Here is a 15,790-nt window from a genome sequence, read left to right as displayed (position 1 = left end):
CCTGACCTATTATTTTCAACTCCCCATGTTCCTGTACAGCTCCTCTGTTACCTACTCTTCCCTAGCATTTACCTGCAGAGCTTCTTACCCATGTATGTTACCATCCCTTCAGGGAAGGAAATTTAATAAATCAGCCTTCTGCTCCCAAGTACCTCTTTAAAGAAAAAGAAAAAACCAACCAACAACCCTCTGAGAGCCTACCTAATCAAGACAGAAGACTTTATCATTTAAAGACAGTTTAAATTCCCACTTCTTAATTACTGGATTATACTGAATCCAAACCCAGTCTGGCTCAAGAAGCAATGCAGCTAAAAAAAGTTCTGCCCATCCACTTCTTCGATGTTGATGCTACCATTTGCTCACCTTCATAGTAAACTAGAGAAAGGAGTTAACTTCTGAAAATACAAGGTCAAAATCAAGGTTAAAAAACTACAAAATTAATTTTATACATGTTATAATTAAATCAAAGTTGTCTTAGATTTACCACATCTGCAATTGACTTAAGTGCATCTCTCAGTGTTCTTACTACTTCTAAAAAACACACAAAAACCCATGAAGTGTAGTTTATCATTTAATAGAAAAAACATTGCCAAAAGCACAACAGTTTCATCGAGAGTTATCAAATGCTGTGCTAGAAATTAATTTTGCAGTTAAAGAGTATAAAAGTGAAGTCATCAATTTTTAAAAAGGAATTTGTAAATATTTGAAGTTGCACACATCAAGGGAAGCAGCACCATGACTTGAGGAACAAATCTCATTCATAATTAAAACAAATAGGAGCTCCATTTACACACAAAAATACAAATACTATCAGTACCATTCTAATACACCTCAGAAAAATTTTAATTATCTGAGCAAGCACATTCTAATTTGTTTCCTCACACTTGCTGTTTCATAATGCTATTTTGCAGAGTTCTTTGTAACCTAGCTATATTGGCATCCAATGCTGCTAAGCCATTCTTGAAGTCCTCTTCATCTCGAGAAGTAAATGTTGAGAAAGAAGATACACTCCACTCAGATTTCCCTGATATATCATCAAATGAAATATAACTGACATCACCTGCTTCACTGCCTTTTTTCTGAGAGATCTCTTTCTGAAATAGCTTTGGAACATGAGGCTGAAGTTGCCCTGGTTTGTCTGGGAAGTCTTTTGCAGTTCCACTCAAAGTGCCTTTTGGTCTCATTTGGACTTTGTCTCCCAACTTCACTTTATCCCCTGTAATTTCAAGTGTGTTTTCCATAGCCTTTTTCATGCTGTACCCAGCACTAAATGTATCCAGAATAGTTGGATCCTTTGACACTTCACTTCTATTCTGTTGCACGGAGTTTGAGAGCTCACAGTTGTAGTCCAACATCTTACAAGCTCCTTTCATAAGAGGTAGTGCATTAGTTCTCTCACAGACATGCTGTTTTTTAGAGGCACTGCTAGTCAGTGGAATATAAACAGTCTCATCCAACTTGTTTTGTTCATCTATTAAAGTCCCAGAATCACTAGCTGTTTCTGCATCTTTCTTCAGTAAGGTTGGTAACATTCTGGATGCTGATGCTCGTTCTTCTGAGAATATATGGTTTATGTTAGTTCCCTCATCAGCAAACTTTTCATAGGCTTGATTTAGCATTTGTAACTCTCCATCTTTATTTGAGAACTGAAGCTCAGCATCTATCAAAACATGATCCATTTCTAACTTCTTAAGGTAAGTCATTACTGAAGTATTCCCAGGACATGGATCGGGCTGCATCTGTTTCTCATGGTCATCCAAGAGAGACTTCGAGAGACCTTTTTCAGATGTGGGTCTACTGTTGTCTGCTGTGAGGTCTGACAGAAGCTTGGCCATACTGCCCTGCAAGGTTCTGTTAAGGGAAAATATCAGATCAACTATAGTTTTGGCAAATTTTTCAAGAACTTGCATACAAAAAAAAATAAATCAAAACATCAGATTTATCTGACTACAGCAAAGTTGCAATTCTCCTTCTATACAGAGTATCATAAAATAATAATAGAGATGTGAACTGATCCAAGTTTCTTCCAATTCATTCTTCAGCTCAGAAAGATGTGCCTTGTGCATCTTGTTTTTCCAAATTATTTCTCCCACTGTTTCTTAAGAAAAAACACAATAAAGGAATCAATTATTCTCATTTTCTGTATAAGAAAATAAACACGTAATGCTTTTTGTATCTGCGCGTGTGTGGAGGTGCACATTATATAGCATATATATACATGAAGTAATAAGACATTGTTATACTACCATCTGGTGGTCAGTATTTAATAACCACAGAAAGGCATAGTGTATCTGAACTTCTACTAGAGAATCTGAAATGATGAATAAAAGCATCCTGTCATTCCAATCAGCATCAACTCTTGCCAAGACAGAAAACAGTTCAGCCTCCTCTGTGTGTTTTGTCCAAGACAATTTTATGTATGCACTACTTCTTGCATGGAAAGCTCTGTGAACCTCCAAGCTTGTCACCAGATGAAATAAAGTACACAGCAATAGCTCTAATAAAAGAGTCTGAGTAACAATAGCCTTCTTTCAGTGATAGAAATTTTCCCATCCTCACTCATAATTAAAATCTGGGCATAATCTAACCCAAGGGCATGCACAATTAAGTAAGTGACTGCTCCATCTTACAGAAAGAGCTTTGCTTTGAAGACAGATCTTTTTGCAAGTTCTTCTAATTAAAGACTTTTTTGAACCAGCATCAGGGAAAAGAACAATCTCTCCTTCATTCATGTCAAAAGTTAGTTTCCTAATTCTAAAGCTGCTTGGGAAATACCAGTTACTACTCAGATCCATGCAATCCCCATGCAGCTCCTTACAGGCAGTCTGCTACAGGTGTTAAGACTTCACCCAAGTTACTTCAGGTAGCATTTTACTTTAAAATGGAACTAATGTCATGAGCATGACAGATCTGTTTTAATAGAATTATAGCACTACAGTAGCAAAAGTACGTATAAAGAGAGGTTTCAGCCTACCTGACCTCCTACCATGAAAATACTGGTGTAGGACTAAAGATAACAATCATTTGAAGTATGGAAAATTGAAATGCCAAGAAGCAAAAATAACACTTCACACTCAGTACCTGGTTAACTCACGCAGTCTGTTAACTTCTGCATCACGCTGACGTAACGTTATGCCCAAAATCTTATTTTCCTTCTCAGAAGCTTCCAGCTTAAACTGAAGGCTCTTCACACTTGCTAATGCCTCCTCCACTTCTAAAATGCCAAGAAAAATTTAGCTAATTACTCAAGTTTAAAAATGCTAAGAGTAAGCAAATCTAAAACACGTACCAATCTTGACCTTGGTGGAATGAATATCATGTTGCTGTTTGTTTTCAAGCAATTCCTTTTCTTTCTCCTGAATATCTTTTGCAAGATGCTTATTTTCTTCCTTTTGACTTTCTATTATTTTCAGTAGCTCTTCGTTTTTAGCCTGCAGTGACTCAAGGCCTTTCAGTGATTCTTTCAGTTGAGTGTGGAGCATCACATTCAAGGACTGCAAAGAAGCCACTAACAGAAGTAAACATACAACTTTAAGCATGCTGTGTGCTACAGTTTGGATTTCTACACTGAATTACGTTTCTTAAGGAGTCTTGGTAACCTGACTACAGCTTACAGATGAGATAAGGAGTCTTTTGAGGAAGAGAGATAAAACATAAACTTCCTTCTCAGTTTTCCTAGTTATCTGTCATCCTCATTGTAGGACAGACACAAAGAAAAATAATCTGCTCTGGAGCTGAACCCCTGAGTTTCAGCATCCATGTTGCACAAGTAAAACAAACCATGCAAACACAGCCATACAATTAGATCCTCAGCACTTAGCTCAGCTGCCACTAAGGGCCAGAACACATACTGTGGTTATTAATCATATATAGATATGTCTGTATTAATTTAAACAAAGTCTTAACAAAAATGCCCCAACAACTATCATTCTCTACTAGTACTTTACATTCATAGTTGCAGCTTGGTCCAGATGTCTTCTTATTCCTCTCTTGTTCCCTGAGTTGCTGATTTAAGATTCTTAGTTTCCTAAACGTGAGTTGTGAAAAACAGCATATTCAGAAAGTTCAAAATAAATTCAAAACCAATGCACTTTAGGAAGAATATAGTATCACAGAACATTTTACGAATACGAAGAAGCTTTATTTAATTCTTTTTTGTTGAATTTCAATCTTTCTTCAATACCAAATACTGTTAATACTGTAGTCTTCAGACAGAACGATATGCTAACACCACCTAGACAAATCTTGATGTAACAGATGTACTAAAATATTTTCTTTCAGCATCTATGCATTAATTAACATAACACAGCATTACCAATTTGGTAACATATTAATACTGCACAGACAAAATAGAAAGGGCCACAACAATTACACCACAGCAATGCTAGAACATGCAATTTAGAACAGACCAAAGATCTTTTAGGCACTTTTTGCAGTAAATACACTTACTAACCTACGCAGCTGGGCATTTTCACTTCTGAGAGGCTGTAAAGCTAGAGCTATCTCAGTCTGTATGTTTGTACTTCCCACTACAGCTGGCAGCAATGATATGCAGTCTTCTATTTCATTCATCAACCTTAACGTTTCTGAATCATCTGCAAGAGGTGGGGGAAAAAGAAACACCTGTAATAGAACTATCAAAGTGATGCCATAGTATCTCATTTTCTTCTAAATCAAACTTCAAAAAAAGAATTTAAAACTGACCAACTATCTTTATTTATTTGAAACTTTAACACTTGACTATGAAAGCTATGCTTCAGCATCTTGATACAACACCACCCAACACTTCTCAGACCAACCCTTGTAGGATTGCTGTTGTATAATCTGTCCACACTGCTCCCTCTGGTGGGAAAACAATGTATACAAAATGAGAACCATTTCTATCCTTGCTGTTATAACGTTACAATAACCCAAAATGTAACCTCATACTTCCCCATGGTGAAGCAGGAAGTGACTGAAGTTGTGGAACACCACTCCAAGACAACACACATGCCAGAAACTGAAGCGCATGCTCACTTAGTGCAACTCTTCCATTATTTTATATAATTACTACAGTGCACAGTGAAAACGTTTTTACCTTGGTCTGTTATCAGTGCTCGGAGTTCTCCCAAAAGATATTTTACCATCTTTACTTTATGGGCTGCTTTATCTGCACTTTCTTGTCTAGGTTTTAGACCTTTCTTCACACAGCTTTGCTGGCTGTTTGCATCTCTTGCTGAGGCCACATCAAGCACATTCAATTCACCTTCGCTGACCACATCCTCACTGTGCTCTTCAGAAGCATCCCCATCATTACTTGAGACGTTACATGCTGTCAGACAATGACAGAGCTTCTGTTCAGTCCTGCCATTTGCCATTTCACGCGTTTGTAACAGGGCCAGGTGAGCTTTTATGCACCTTATCAAGTCCGCTTCTTTACTCCGTTGCTCCTGCCTTGGGATCATCTCTCTGCCAGAAGACAACGGGGTGAATGTAGGCACTGCAGAATTACTTGATGCACCTGATGCTACATAACGCATCACACCAGGAAGGGAACTGGCAGCCTGTATTTGTGCAGGAGTGGGAGCAGCAGAAACCATGGGGAAAACCACAGTTTCTCCCATCTGTGGCACACGTTCATTGCCACTGTCTATAGGAACACCCTGCACAAAGAAGATTCATTTTAAACAGAGAATTAACATGATTTACATTCGATCTTAAACATCACTGATAACATTAAAGCAGTTTAATCTCTGTTGTGTAAGAAAAAAAAACTCAGCAGCTGTTGCTTTTTTTTTTTTTTTTTTTTTTTTCTTTCTAACTATTCATCCCTTCAAACCAAATCAGAACAGGGAAAAAATAAAAAGAAAACAGTTCTGTCTCAATATTCTAAACTGATGTATTTCTAAAAAGTCAAGGATAGCACTAATTACATGGACTGCCTACAGGTGGAAGATAACTCTACAGCCTTCCATTTCCAAACTGCAAGGTCATTACCACGTTTCCCAAGGTGGTTGCTGGTACTCTCCATTACTTTTATTTTATGCCCTGAAATACACCCAGATTTTAAAATGTGGCTCTAAGATACTACTCAATATCTGAAGACATAATTAATTAATTAGCAGGGGAAAAGCTGCCTATGAGATACAATTTCTTTAATGAGGAGTTGGTTAGAGATTCTTATGTGCATTACTGATAATATAATTCTGAACAGTAATGTGCAATTTCCTACACCTTTCATGCTCCCTGTCCATTACAGAATTCCCCACACAGAAACAGCCATTTGAAACACCTCCCATTTTACTCTTTGGTATCCATGTACATCACATTTTGAACTGCAGTATTTTTTCATCATCTTTCATCAGTACAGGTTGAAATAGGCTGAGATTTTTCATAATGAAGGAATTACATAAACTCAATGAAATCCTTACAAATCAGTGTATACGTAAACAAACAGTGCTATTTTCAAGTGCTTATTAATAATCTAAATCAAACTTTTACTTACGGCCTGAGTAGATAAGGGATGAGCTGCATGCTGCAGGGACAGGTCTGCTGTGGAGACAGATAATTGGTAATTAAAATCTGTAACATTTTGATATCCTAAAAGAAGACAATGCTGTCACAACAACCTGAGGCAAAACTTGGAGTACAGCAGCAAGCCCTACATTGATAGTCAAACTAACCATGATTTGAGGTAGGAAATGAAGTCACAGGAGGAATTTCATTATTGCTCTGTGATGGCTGGCCAGTTATCAGAGCCATCTGGGTCGGCACATGCTCACACAATTTCTCATGTATGACAGGAGACTGCTGGCTGCAAGGCACATGAGTTGGTCGAATCAGCTGGTGCTGTACTGCACTGGGAAGCTCTTTCTCAGTAGATGGCGTGGTAGATGAAAGATTTTTCTTAGGTAATATTGGCACTAAAGAAAGAGAACTTCAGCTGAGTGTTTTGTTCTGTCTCCTGCATCTACACAATAAAGAAGCGTGGAGCCTCTCAGTATTACTCGAGAAAAAAGGAAGCCTGAGGAAATCTGCTTACCAATTTCTTTTCGGATGTGGGGAGCAGTAATGCTTTTCTTCAATCCTTTCTTCTTCAGAGTATTTGCTTTGGTTAGGAAAGGTTTGGAAGTAATTTTAACAGATGATTTCCCTGGCTGTTTATGGATAGCCTCCTTTCCTATTGCATTCAATACAAAAGCTGGTCAACAAAACAAATCACAACAGCCCTACAAAAACTAAAAACGTAACTTAAATTCTCAATAGTTACAACCTGTAGCTTCATTTTCTAGGATATTCTTCAGTAAAGCTGCACAGCGGTCAAGTCCATTATGAATAGTATTAACCTGCATACAGAATACCTCAGTCAGAAAATGAGCATCACTGCTTGCTTTCAGTAAAACAGAGCCCTTTCAGAGGGAGCTGTTCCCCACTCTGTTATCTTAAAAATAATAATAAAACATTGATCATAGGTAAAAACGTTTAGTTTCCAACGTATCACTTTGCAATCACATGAAAATTTGCAAAAAGCTTAAATTGCGTTGTTACATGTGTGCGCATTTGTTTGATTTTATTTGTTGGTAATTGCACGTGCGTTTGTTTGAGTTGTTTCCATTTACAGTTAAACTATTACCTACAGTACATTTCTAAGTTTGGAAATAATCGATTCAGTGCTACACATAAAGCTCTGCTGCAGCATTGCTTTCGTACAACTTATTCTTCATGTCACAAAGCATAACTAACATGGTTACACTTCTGGCAGTACGAACAGCAGAGGTGTGTTCACACAACACGTTCTATGCCTTAACAAGCTGTCAGAAGCAAACTTACTGCTGAGACAATTTGCAAGTATCCACAGTGCTCTGTATAAATACTCTCAGTGGCTTTGAAGGAGCTTCTTCTAGACCACATCCAGCAGTATCTAATTTGGCATTTTTTTCCTTCAATTGTTGCAAGGTAGATTTAGGTTGGATATAAGGAAAAAGTCTTTTACAGTGAGGGTGGGGAGGCACTGGAGCAGGTTGCCTGGTGTTGTGTTTGATGCCCCGTCCCTGGAGACATCCAAGGCGAGGCCGGAACAGGCCCTGGGCAACCTGACGTAGCTGTGGTGTCCCTGTTCACTGCAGGGCAGTTGGACTGGATGGCCCTCAGTGGGGACGTCTGAGAATTCCAACTCTGTGATTCTATTCCAGTCTCCATTCTCTCTAGATAACAGATGCGACTGCATTAAGAAGCCAGGGAAATTACCTGATCGTCTGAATCAGTGGAGTAGTGACAGTATGCGTCCTCCACATCAGAACGACATCCTTTTCTTAAGCCAAGCCTAAAAAAAGGTCGAATTCACTGTTTGTACTACTTAAAAAAATAATTCCAAAGCTACTTGTTCAGCAGCCGCGATTCGAGCCTTACTGTTTCCTTCCATTGCTTTGCTTTGCTGCTCCCGTCAGCCTTCCAGAAGACAGCGCCTGCTGGTGATAGGAACACACAAACACCCGCTCGCTTTCGCGTTATGCACCGTTTTCACCCGCTGCTTTCAGGGGGGATGGAAAGCTCCTCATCGAGACGCGGCCAGCGGAGGTGAGGCTAAAGGACCGCAGCCTAACTCCGCTCCCAACGAGCCTCCACCGTCCCGGCCGAGCCCAGAGGCCCAGCCGGCTCCCAAAGCCGCGCCGCAGCCCGCCCTGCCCGCCGCCCCGCACGCACCTTGCATGGCCGCGCCGCACCCGCCCTTCCCATGGCCATGGCTGCCCCCAAGCCGCGCCGCCGCCGCGGGGGAGGAGCCGTCGCCCCCACGCGCCAATCCGCTGCCCGCCCGGCTGCCGGCCGTTGGGAAGGAGGCGGGGCTGCCCCTAACCCCGCCCCTCCCGGCGCTTTTCGCCGCGCGGAAAGGAGGGGATTGGTGGAGGATGGGAGCCAATCGCAGGAGAGATCAGGACTCGGGGGTTCCGCCCTGCTCTGGAGCCGCGTGGTGCGGCGCGTGTCTCGGCTCGCGCCCGGTCCGGTCGTAGCGCGATGTCTGCTCCTCTGAGGAGCTCGGGGCTGCGGAGGCTCTGCACCCACAAAACGCCGAGCCCCCGAAAACGCCGAGAAAGGGGCTTGCGGGTGTGTGGCTCGCCCCGAGGGAACAGCTTTGTAAGGGGCGGGTCGTAAATCTGCCCGCAATCCGCGTCCTGCGAGACTTCGGGGCACCGAGGTAATCGGGCTGGTAGCAAGCCAAAGGAGCCGCCTGCGGGCCAGAAACACCCTTCCTGTGCTTTTAGCTGGTGCAAAGCCTCCTTAGAAATCTGAGGAAAGATTAGAAGGGCTCCAAAAAACACTTAGCAAGAAACGTTGGTGTTTTTTCTTGGGGTGCTTTCTCACTGAACACGAGCAATGAAGGGCGCTACAAACAACAGCAGGGGAACAACGGCAGCGAATGCGTTGTTGAGAGCACACTGCTGGAACTGAGCATTTCGTTGCTCAGCGTTGCAAGAAGGGCCTCGATCACAATAAAAGCGCTGTGAGAGAAAGCAAGAGCCTAGTAGGGAATTGTCTAGTTTGATATAAAAGCAATGAGAAGTTCAGGCAGGATGTTATTGAGACTGCAACTGTACGATTTCAAAGCGCGTTTTAGAACAACCAGCCAAGTGGGTCTTCCATCAGTGCTAATCGGGTACGTTTTCATTTCATCGTACTGCTTGAAAGCCGTTATACGAAAGAGCCGTAGGCTGTGCATTCCTCAGAAGCGCTTGTCTCGTTTTGGTTGTTGCGATGCCTTGGGAACGAGCAGCAGCCCAGGCAGAGCGCGTGTCGCGCCGGGCACGAGCTCGGTTGCATGGCTCGTGCCGGCCGCCAGGTGGCGCCACCAGAGCAGGGAATGGCGGCATTTCACGGACTCCCCCTCGAAACGTGGATGTACAGGCGTACTCGAATGTTTTATTAGTGAAAGAATGTGCATGAAAATAGTAACCAGAGAACATTCCTGAGATGTGAATTAACCACAGTGTACACCTAAATAATCACAGCAACTCAGTTCTCTCCCATCATTAATAGAAAAATCACAAACCCGCTTTCTTTTCTCTGTGGTGTGGCTAAGAGAATCCAGGTAGCAAAGCATTTAATGCTGGGAGGAATATCCAGGTCCCTTCCTGATCCCATAGTGAAATGTTACTAGTGCAGCAAATACTGTCACATTACTTACACACTACTTTGACATAGCTGAGTAAAGTCTGCCATCTTCTTCCCATACAGACTACCAGTGGCCATTATGTCCAAAACCACTACCTGCCATTTGGTTTCCTTAGTCAGGAAAACATGAACAGAAAACATATGGTACTGTATTTCTCTTGTTCTGGGTTTTCTTTGATTGTCTGAGTATGAGGTAGTGGTGAAAAGACACTGACCTGTTTCCCATGACACAAGTTTGCTGTAGCCCTTTAATTAACTATACAAAATCAGCATAAATAAAGCTAGTAAGACAGAGCCAGGATATTTCTCATCATGTGCTGAGTGATGCTGGAAGCAAAGGAGCTCTTCTAGGTTTCTCCTCATAGCTAAGGCAGAGCACTGCAGAAACTTCTTTAGCAAGTCATTAGGTGAGGCTACAACTTCTGTCAGTGATTCTCCACTTGCCTTTCCCAATGTTTAATCTGTTGTGACCTGTCTGGAGACGAAAAGGATGAGTAGCCTGCTGCACATAGATTGGCTCCTTTGGTCACTCTAACAAGAAACAGTGGCTGGGTTATTCAATGATACTATCAAAACTCCTGATTACTATGTATCCTATTTCAATACTAACATTAGTTCAAAAATCACAACACAACATCTTCATCCAAGTCAATGTAAAAGTATAAACAAGTTCACCACTCCGATTTGAATACACACCAGGGCTAAAAACTCGAGCCAATTCATTCATTCATTAAAAAATGTCCAGTATTAATTATACTTGCAAATAAGTCTTCTGGGAAATAAACATTTTATGTAATCCCAAATTAGGCCCAAATACATGAGCTGGACTTCACTTTGGCATTGTTTTGTTTTCAAGTGCACTGTGCTGATAAGGAGCTGGATATATAGGAAGCATTGGTGATATTAGGTTAACTGGATTCCTGAAGCATACAGGTGAGTACAGATAAGAAAGACTATAGCAAAAATGTTTTGTGAGGAAAATGTAGAAAGATGGAAGTAAATAGTGATGATAAAAGTTATAAAAAGCATAGGTAAAATTAATGGTGTGCCTGCAGGAAACGATGCCTTCTGAACATCTGGAAGGATGTTAATTTCATAGGCGTGTGACCTAAGTATAATTTTAAACCTGTTAGACATTTATGCATAATATTTCTTTGGCTACAGTGGTCTGGCTTCGGTGAGCAATCAGAGTATGAAAACTATCATTCTTCAGGCCTGAAGGAAGCACAGCTGAAGAAATAATCTACTTTCAACTGTATAGAAACAGGTAATCCAATAGTATTCATATACCCACTATATTTATATTAACTGCATAGAGCATGGACATAAAGGTGAAGGAAGATTATCTAAACTGAAAAAGTAATTATTGGAAAAATAATGACGGAATAATAAATATAATTGAAAGCCTATGGATGTAAATTGATAATCCCTCATATATATGACCCAGAAGTTGGGAACATATTTCCTGCTCTTTGATGCTGGACCTTTATGATCTGTGGTGTGATATTTTCCATTCTGGCCAAAGCACCTCTTCTTGGTGTCTGGTTTACTGGAGGAATCACCATAGGCCACAAGAGATGTAAAATAATTAAGACCTATGGAATCAATCTTAGGAAGTCAAAATAAAGAAGGCAAGCTGAGGCCTCTCCTTTCATTCTGACGCTGGATCTGTGGTGCCTTTGCCTTTCCTAGTAGAAGTTAGAATAACCTTCATTTGAAGAAGTCCATCATTTCCATAGAACATTCTACCTGCCACAGCCTGGTGGCCTGAACCACCCTGACCTTCCCAGAGGCCAAGACCACCTTTCTTAGCTTAACCTGGAGCCCCTTCCCAGCAATGGGATATTGATCTCCTGCTCCACCCAAACCTTGCCTTACTTGACTGTTGCCTCTCTTCACCCATCTGCTGATTGACTTCTTGGCTTTACCTTGGACCTTCCTGGTGTGTTGCATTTCACAGCATTTCAGTAATTCCCATCTAAAGTCTTCAAGTTGATCTTTCCTGAAGTATGATGCCCAAAACTGGACAAAACATATCAAAGACCTCACCAATCTTGAAAACAGCAGAGGGATTATATCAGTTAGCTATAAATGATACCCCCGCTTATACTTCCCAGCACAATATTTTTAACTGTTGTTGAACTTGTGTTTCACTGTAGTTCTCAAAACTTTTCCTACAACATAATGAGCTATTCAATTATTCCTTCTGTTGTATAAATTGTTGTTGATTCCTGAATCACCATAAAAACTTTAACTCTCTCTATTTGAATAGGGGTCATTTCTCCACAAGATTAGCCAAATACATTAAAATACATTAAGGGAGCTCTTAATCTAGTTTTCACCTATATATACACTTTGATCTGCCTAAATATAGCTGATTCTACCCACTTCTCATGTGAAGAACGTTACAATCAAAAAGATTAACAAAGTGGAAGGGTAATACAGGAGCATAACAATGAAGAGACCAGCACAGATAGGAAGCTATTTCAAAAGAAAAGTAAAGGCGCTCACCTACCTCCAAAGAGCTAGGCTCCTCCACAAGGGAGGCAACAGAGTGGCAGTCAGCCCTTAAATGAGGTCTAAGAGAGGTGCAGCCAGGCTCCACCCCTTCCAGTCACACACATCAATTGCCTTCACCTGTGCTCCCAGGGCTGACTGGGTCCTTTCCCCAGGTGCTCAATCAGTGGTTCAGGCTGTGACTCAACAGTTATCGTACAAGTACGTTCCCTTTCTTCAATGCATCAGCAAAGTAATAACACAAACATTTCAGTTTTCATTTTGAGTCAGAGTTAGCACTTATTACGATAGCTAAGTTTTGTCAGAAGACTTTGTGAGAAACATGAAGTACACTGCATATGGTATACTGCTTAGGTATTCCAGTTTAGAGTTGTTGCTGCAGTGGATTGTCTTCAGAAATTATCACAATGCTTTATTTTCTCCCTTTCGTTCTCTTAGTTTCTAGAGCTATTACTTATCTACAGCTTTATTTCCACTTTTGTTCTCAGACCAGTGGAGATGACCTCCAAGAGTCTCTTAGTACTCAAAGAGTTCTAGGAGTCAATGATTCTTTAACGTGACAGGTAGAAATATATTGACAGGGAGAGAAAATAAACTAGGGATCTAACAAAGAAGTGATGTAGGCAATTATGATGTACCAATATGAGAAAGGGAAATACTGTATGTTTTTGCAATTATTATGGGAGAAAAGCTCAAAAGCTTTTGCATCAGAATGTTATCGTTCTCATAGCCTTCCTTTAGGTTTACGGGAGACTGATGCCTTAGATGTATCCTAAATAACTTCTCAGGAGAAACTAGCAATACTTCTTTACATAACTTCAGTCTACAAATTAAGTGAAAATGGTAATTTTATTTCTGTATACAATTTTTTTTCTCCTTTCCTTGCACTTTTATTTGAAATCCTATGTTGATGTATTTTTGAAGGCCAGAAAGTGTAAGGGAAGTAGCCTGCTGCTTATGGAAATCAAACAATGTAAATATACGAGAAGCTCTTTATCCTCACAGATGTCAGAAGTTAAATAGCATTGCTAAATAGCCATACACCAAACTATCCTGGTTATATGACCTGCAGTGGAAATGCTAAGTCACAGCTAGAAGCAGTGATTGAGCACCTGGTAGGAAGGCAGGGCCAACCCAGAGGAACTCAGGTGCAAGCAATGCACTGATTAACCAGAAGGGGTGGAGCCAGGATCCACCCCTTCCCAGACCTCATTTAAGGGTTGGCAGTGGAGGTGAGGGTGTCTTGCTGGATGTCTCTTTGTCTGTGAGGCCTTTTGAAGGTAGGTAGCTTATTTCCTTTTTTTCTGTACCTATGGCTGTTGTATTTAAGCAAGTCTTTGCTTGCTGTGGCTTGTTACTCTGCTGTTATTGTTGTGCTTTCCATTAGGTTGCATGAACTTAGTTAGCTGAAGTCTGTGCAGAGCTGGTTGCAGGTTTGCTGAGTTCTCGTGTTCAAATGAATGTTTGTGTATCTCACTGTTTCAAGCTGTGATTAGGCTTCTTATATTCCACAGAGATTTGTTGCTGACCAATCAGTGCTAATCATAGTACTTTGCTATTGATATCAGAGCACGGTTTTGTACTTGAATGTGCTGGGAAGAGAGTAGGCATCTTAATTGCTAAGGGCTGGATTATGCTGCCTTGGAGGAACAAAAAAAGTTAAATTCTGCTGAGTTGTTCCTGTCAGAGGTTCCTTAGAGCTCTCTATTGGAAGGGAGGGATGTTATGCCAGCAGGGTCCAATGCTTGTAAACCATGGGCAGGGGGGCTTTATTCTCAACTTGGTGATGACATTGCTTCAATTACATGTTATTGGTGATGCCACAGGATCTGAGTATCAGTTAAAGCCGGAAGATTAGATTTGTCTTTTTTGGCTCCATACAATACCTGGGAAATGAGCAGCTATTGCTGGGCTTCCACACATTCCTTTAAGATTTTCAGAAACTGTTTAAGTGTCTTCTGAAAGCACTCTCCTTGGCTGCATATACAAATTCATTTATATCTATATGCATATAATTATTTTTCAGCTTACTGTTGTCTAAGCTGAGTTGTCTCTTAACAGGCAGGTAATTTTAAATTTTAAATGTGCTGTAATAAGGTGGAATGTGATGGCAAAAACATCACTTCTCATTCTGTTTTTCCTTTAAGGCATTTTGTGCTACAGTATTACACCTCGCTGAAAGAGAAAAAAGAAAACAACAATCTGTGAGTATTGGACAAACTATCATGGGAACTTAATAGCATTTATTCCAATGCTGAGAGGGTGCAAGTACAATTGAATATGGGCAATTCAATGAGTAGTTTTGTTTCTTTTCTGTGGGTTACTAAGAGCAGAAACAAAGCTCAGCTGCTTATGGAGAATTAATTAATCTGAGAAAGTGCAAATGGATGCATATTCCTTGAGAATATTCAATTAAAAAGTTTTACTGGGGGTAGATCAAATAACGTGATTTTATTATTAATCTTTCTTTTTTATTCATTATGGGAGTTTATTGTTATGTAGAGGAGCTTGTGAACCCTATTTAATAAGAATGAATTAAATTAACCTATATAGAAATGTGGGATCTTGATTTAACATAGCACAGTAGTGTTGACGTGAACAAAAGCTTAACAGCAGTGAGCGTGCAAAGGAATTGTCTCTTAGAGAGCGTGCTGCTGCATCGTAGCCACTGCTAATGGGAGTAAACAGACAGCAAGTTGCTGTGGACATGAAAGCATGCTGCTGGTGTTAGGAAGACTGCTTAGTGTTCCTTTCTCCTCTAGCCTGCTCCTACTTGTCTTCCCATCTTTAATCTATGTGCTGGTAAGGTGAGCTGATTGCTGTCACAGAGCTCTGGAAATATTTGACAGAAATAAAATAAAACACAGCACCTGGGCAGTACAGGCATGCTGGTTTTGCATCCTGTCTTATCTCTAAGAAAGAGCAAATAATTTACAAGAGATATAATTTACAGAAGACAACAAAGAGGAGTTTGCTGTTTTTAGGCCACCATCTCCCTTAAGTAGAGAGGAGAGGATGTGAATGTTTATTATTTCTCCATTTGTAGCCATAATTAAGGGAAACAGTAGCCTTGTATATGTATCCTTGCATACATTATCTGCTCTCAGACCTTAGCAGGGTGAAATGT

At 40.6% G+C, this 15,790-nt stretch overlaps 1 protein-coding gene and 1 long non-coding RNA gene across 5 annotated transcripts; both read right to left on the bottom strand.

The window, feature by feature from the left end:
• Window positions 1-558: 558 nt before the first annotated feature.
• On the bottom strand, window positions 559-8,733 carry CCDC14 (coiled-coil domain containing 14). 4 transcript variants are annotated; one of them, XM_042877938.1, is made up of 13 exons: window positions 8,683-8,733; window positions 8,389-8,444; window positions 8,227-8,302; window positions 7,253-7,325; window positions 7,022-7,159; window positions 6,663-6,902; window positions 6,485-6,531; window positions 5,078-5,642; window positions 4,454-4,595; window positions 3,948-4,027; window positions 3,290-3,508; window positions 3,082-3,214; window positions 559-1,851 (listed from the first exon to the last, which is right to left on the bottom strand). In XM_042877938.1, exons 1-13 carry the CDS (start codon window positions 8,719-8,721, stop codon window positions 879-881), a joined length of 2,781 nt encoding a protein of 926 aa, XP_042733872.1. In that variant the 5' UTR covers window positions 8,722-8,733; the 3' UTR covers window positions 559-878. The 4 variants fall into 4 exon arrangements, with proteins under 4 accessions (XP_042733872.1, XP_042733871.1, XP_042733873.1 ...); XM_042877937.1 differs by having other exon boundaries at window positions 8,389-8,447; window positions 8,683-8,732; XM_042877939.1 differs by having other exon boundaries at window positions 6,485-6,528; window positions 8,389-8,447; window positions 8,683-8,732.
• Window positions 8,734-9,659: 926 nt separating this feature from the next.
• Window positions 9,660-12,682, bottom strand: LOC122183697. Its single transcript, XR_006180336.1, has 3 exons — window positions 12,662-12,682; window positions 12,075-12,199; window positions 9,660-10,621 (listed from the first exon to the last, which is right to left on the bottom strand). It is a non-coding gene; the product is annotated as an uncharacterized LOC122183697 (long non-coding RNA).
• Between the last annotated feature and the right edge of the window lie 3,108 nt (window positions 12,683-15,790).

The sequence above is a fragment of the Lagopus leucura genome, unplaced genomic scaffold (genome assembly GCF_019238085.1).
Source record: "Lagopus leucura isolate 7727_CA_CO unplaced genomic scaffold, USGS_WTPT01 Super-Scaffold_100019, whole genome shotgun sequence".
Lineage (NCBI taxonomy): Eukaryota > Metazoa > Chordata > Aves > Galliformes > Phasianidae > Lagopus > Lagopus leucura.
The sequence above is the reverse complement of the archived record's forward strand: the minus strand, read 5'-3'. Positions and strand labels throughout refer to the sequence as shown.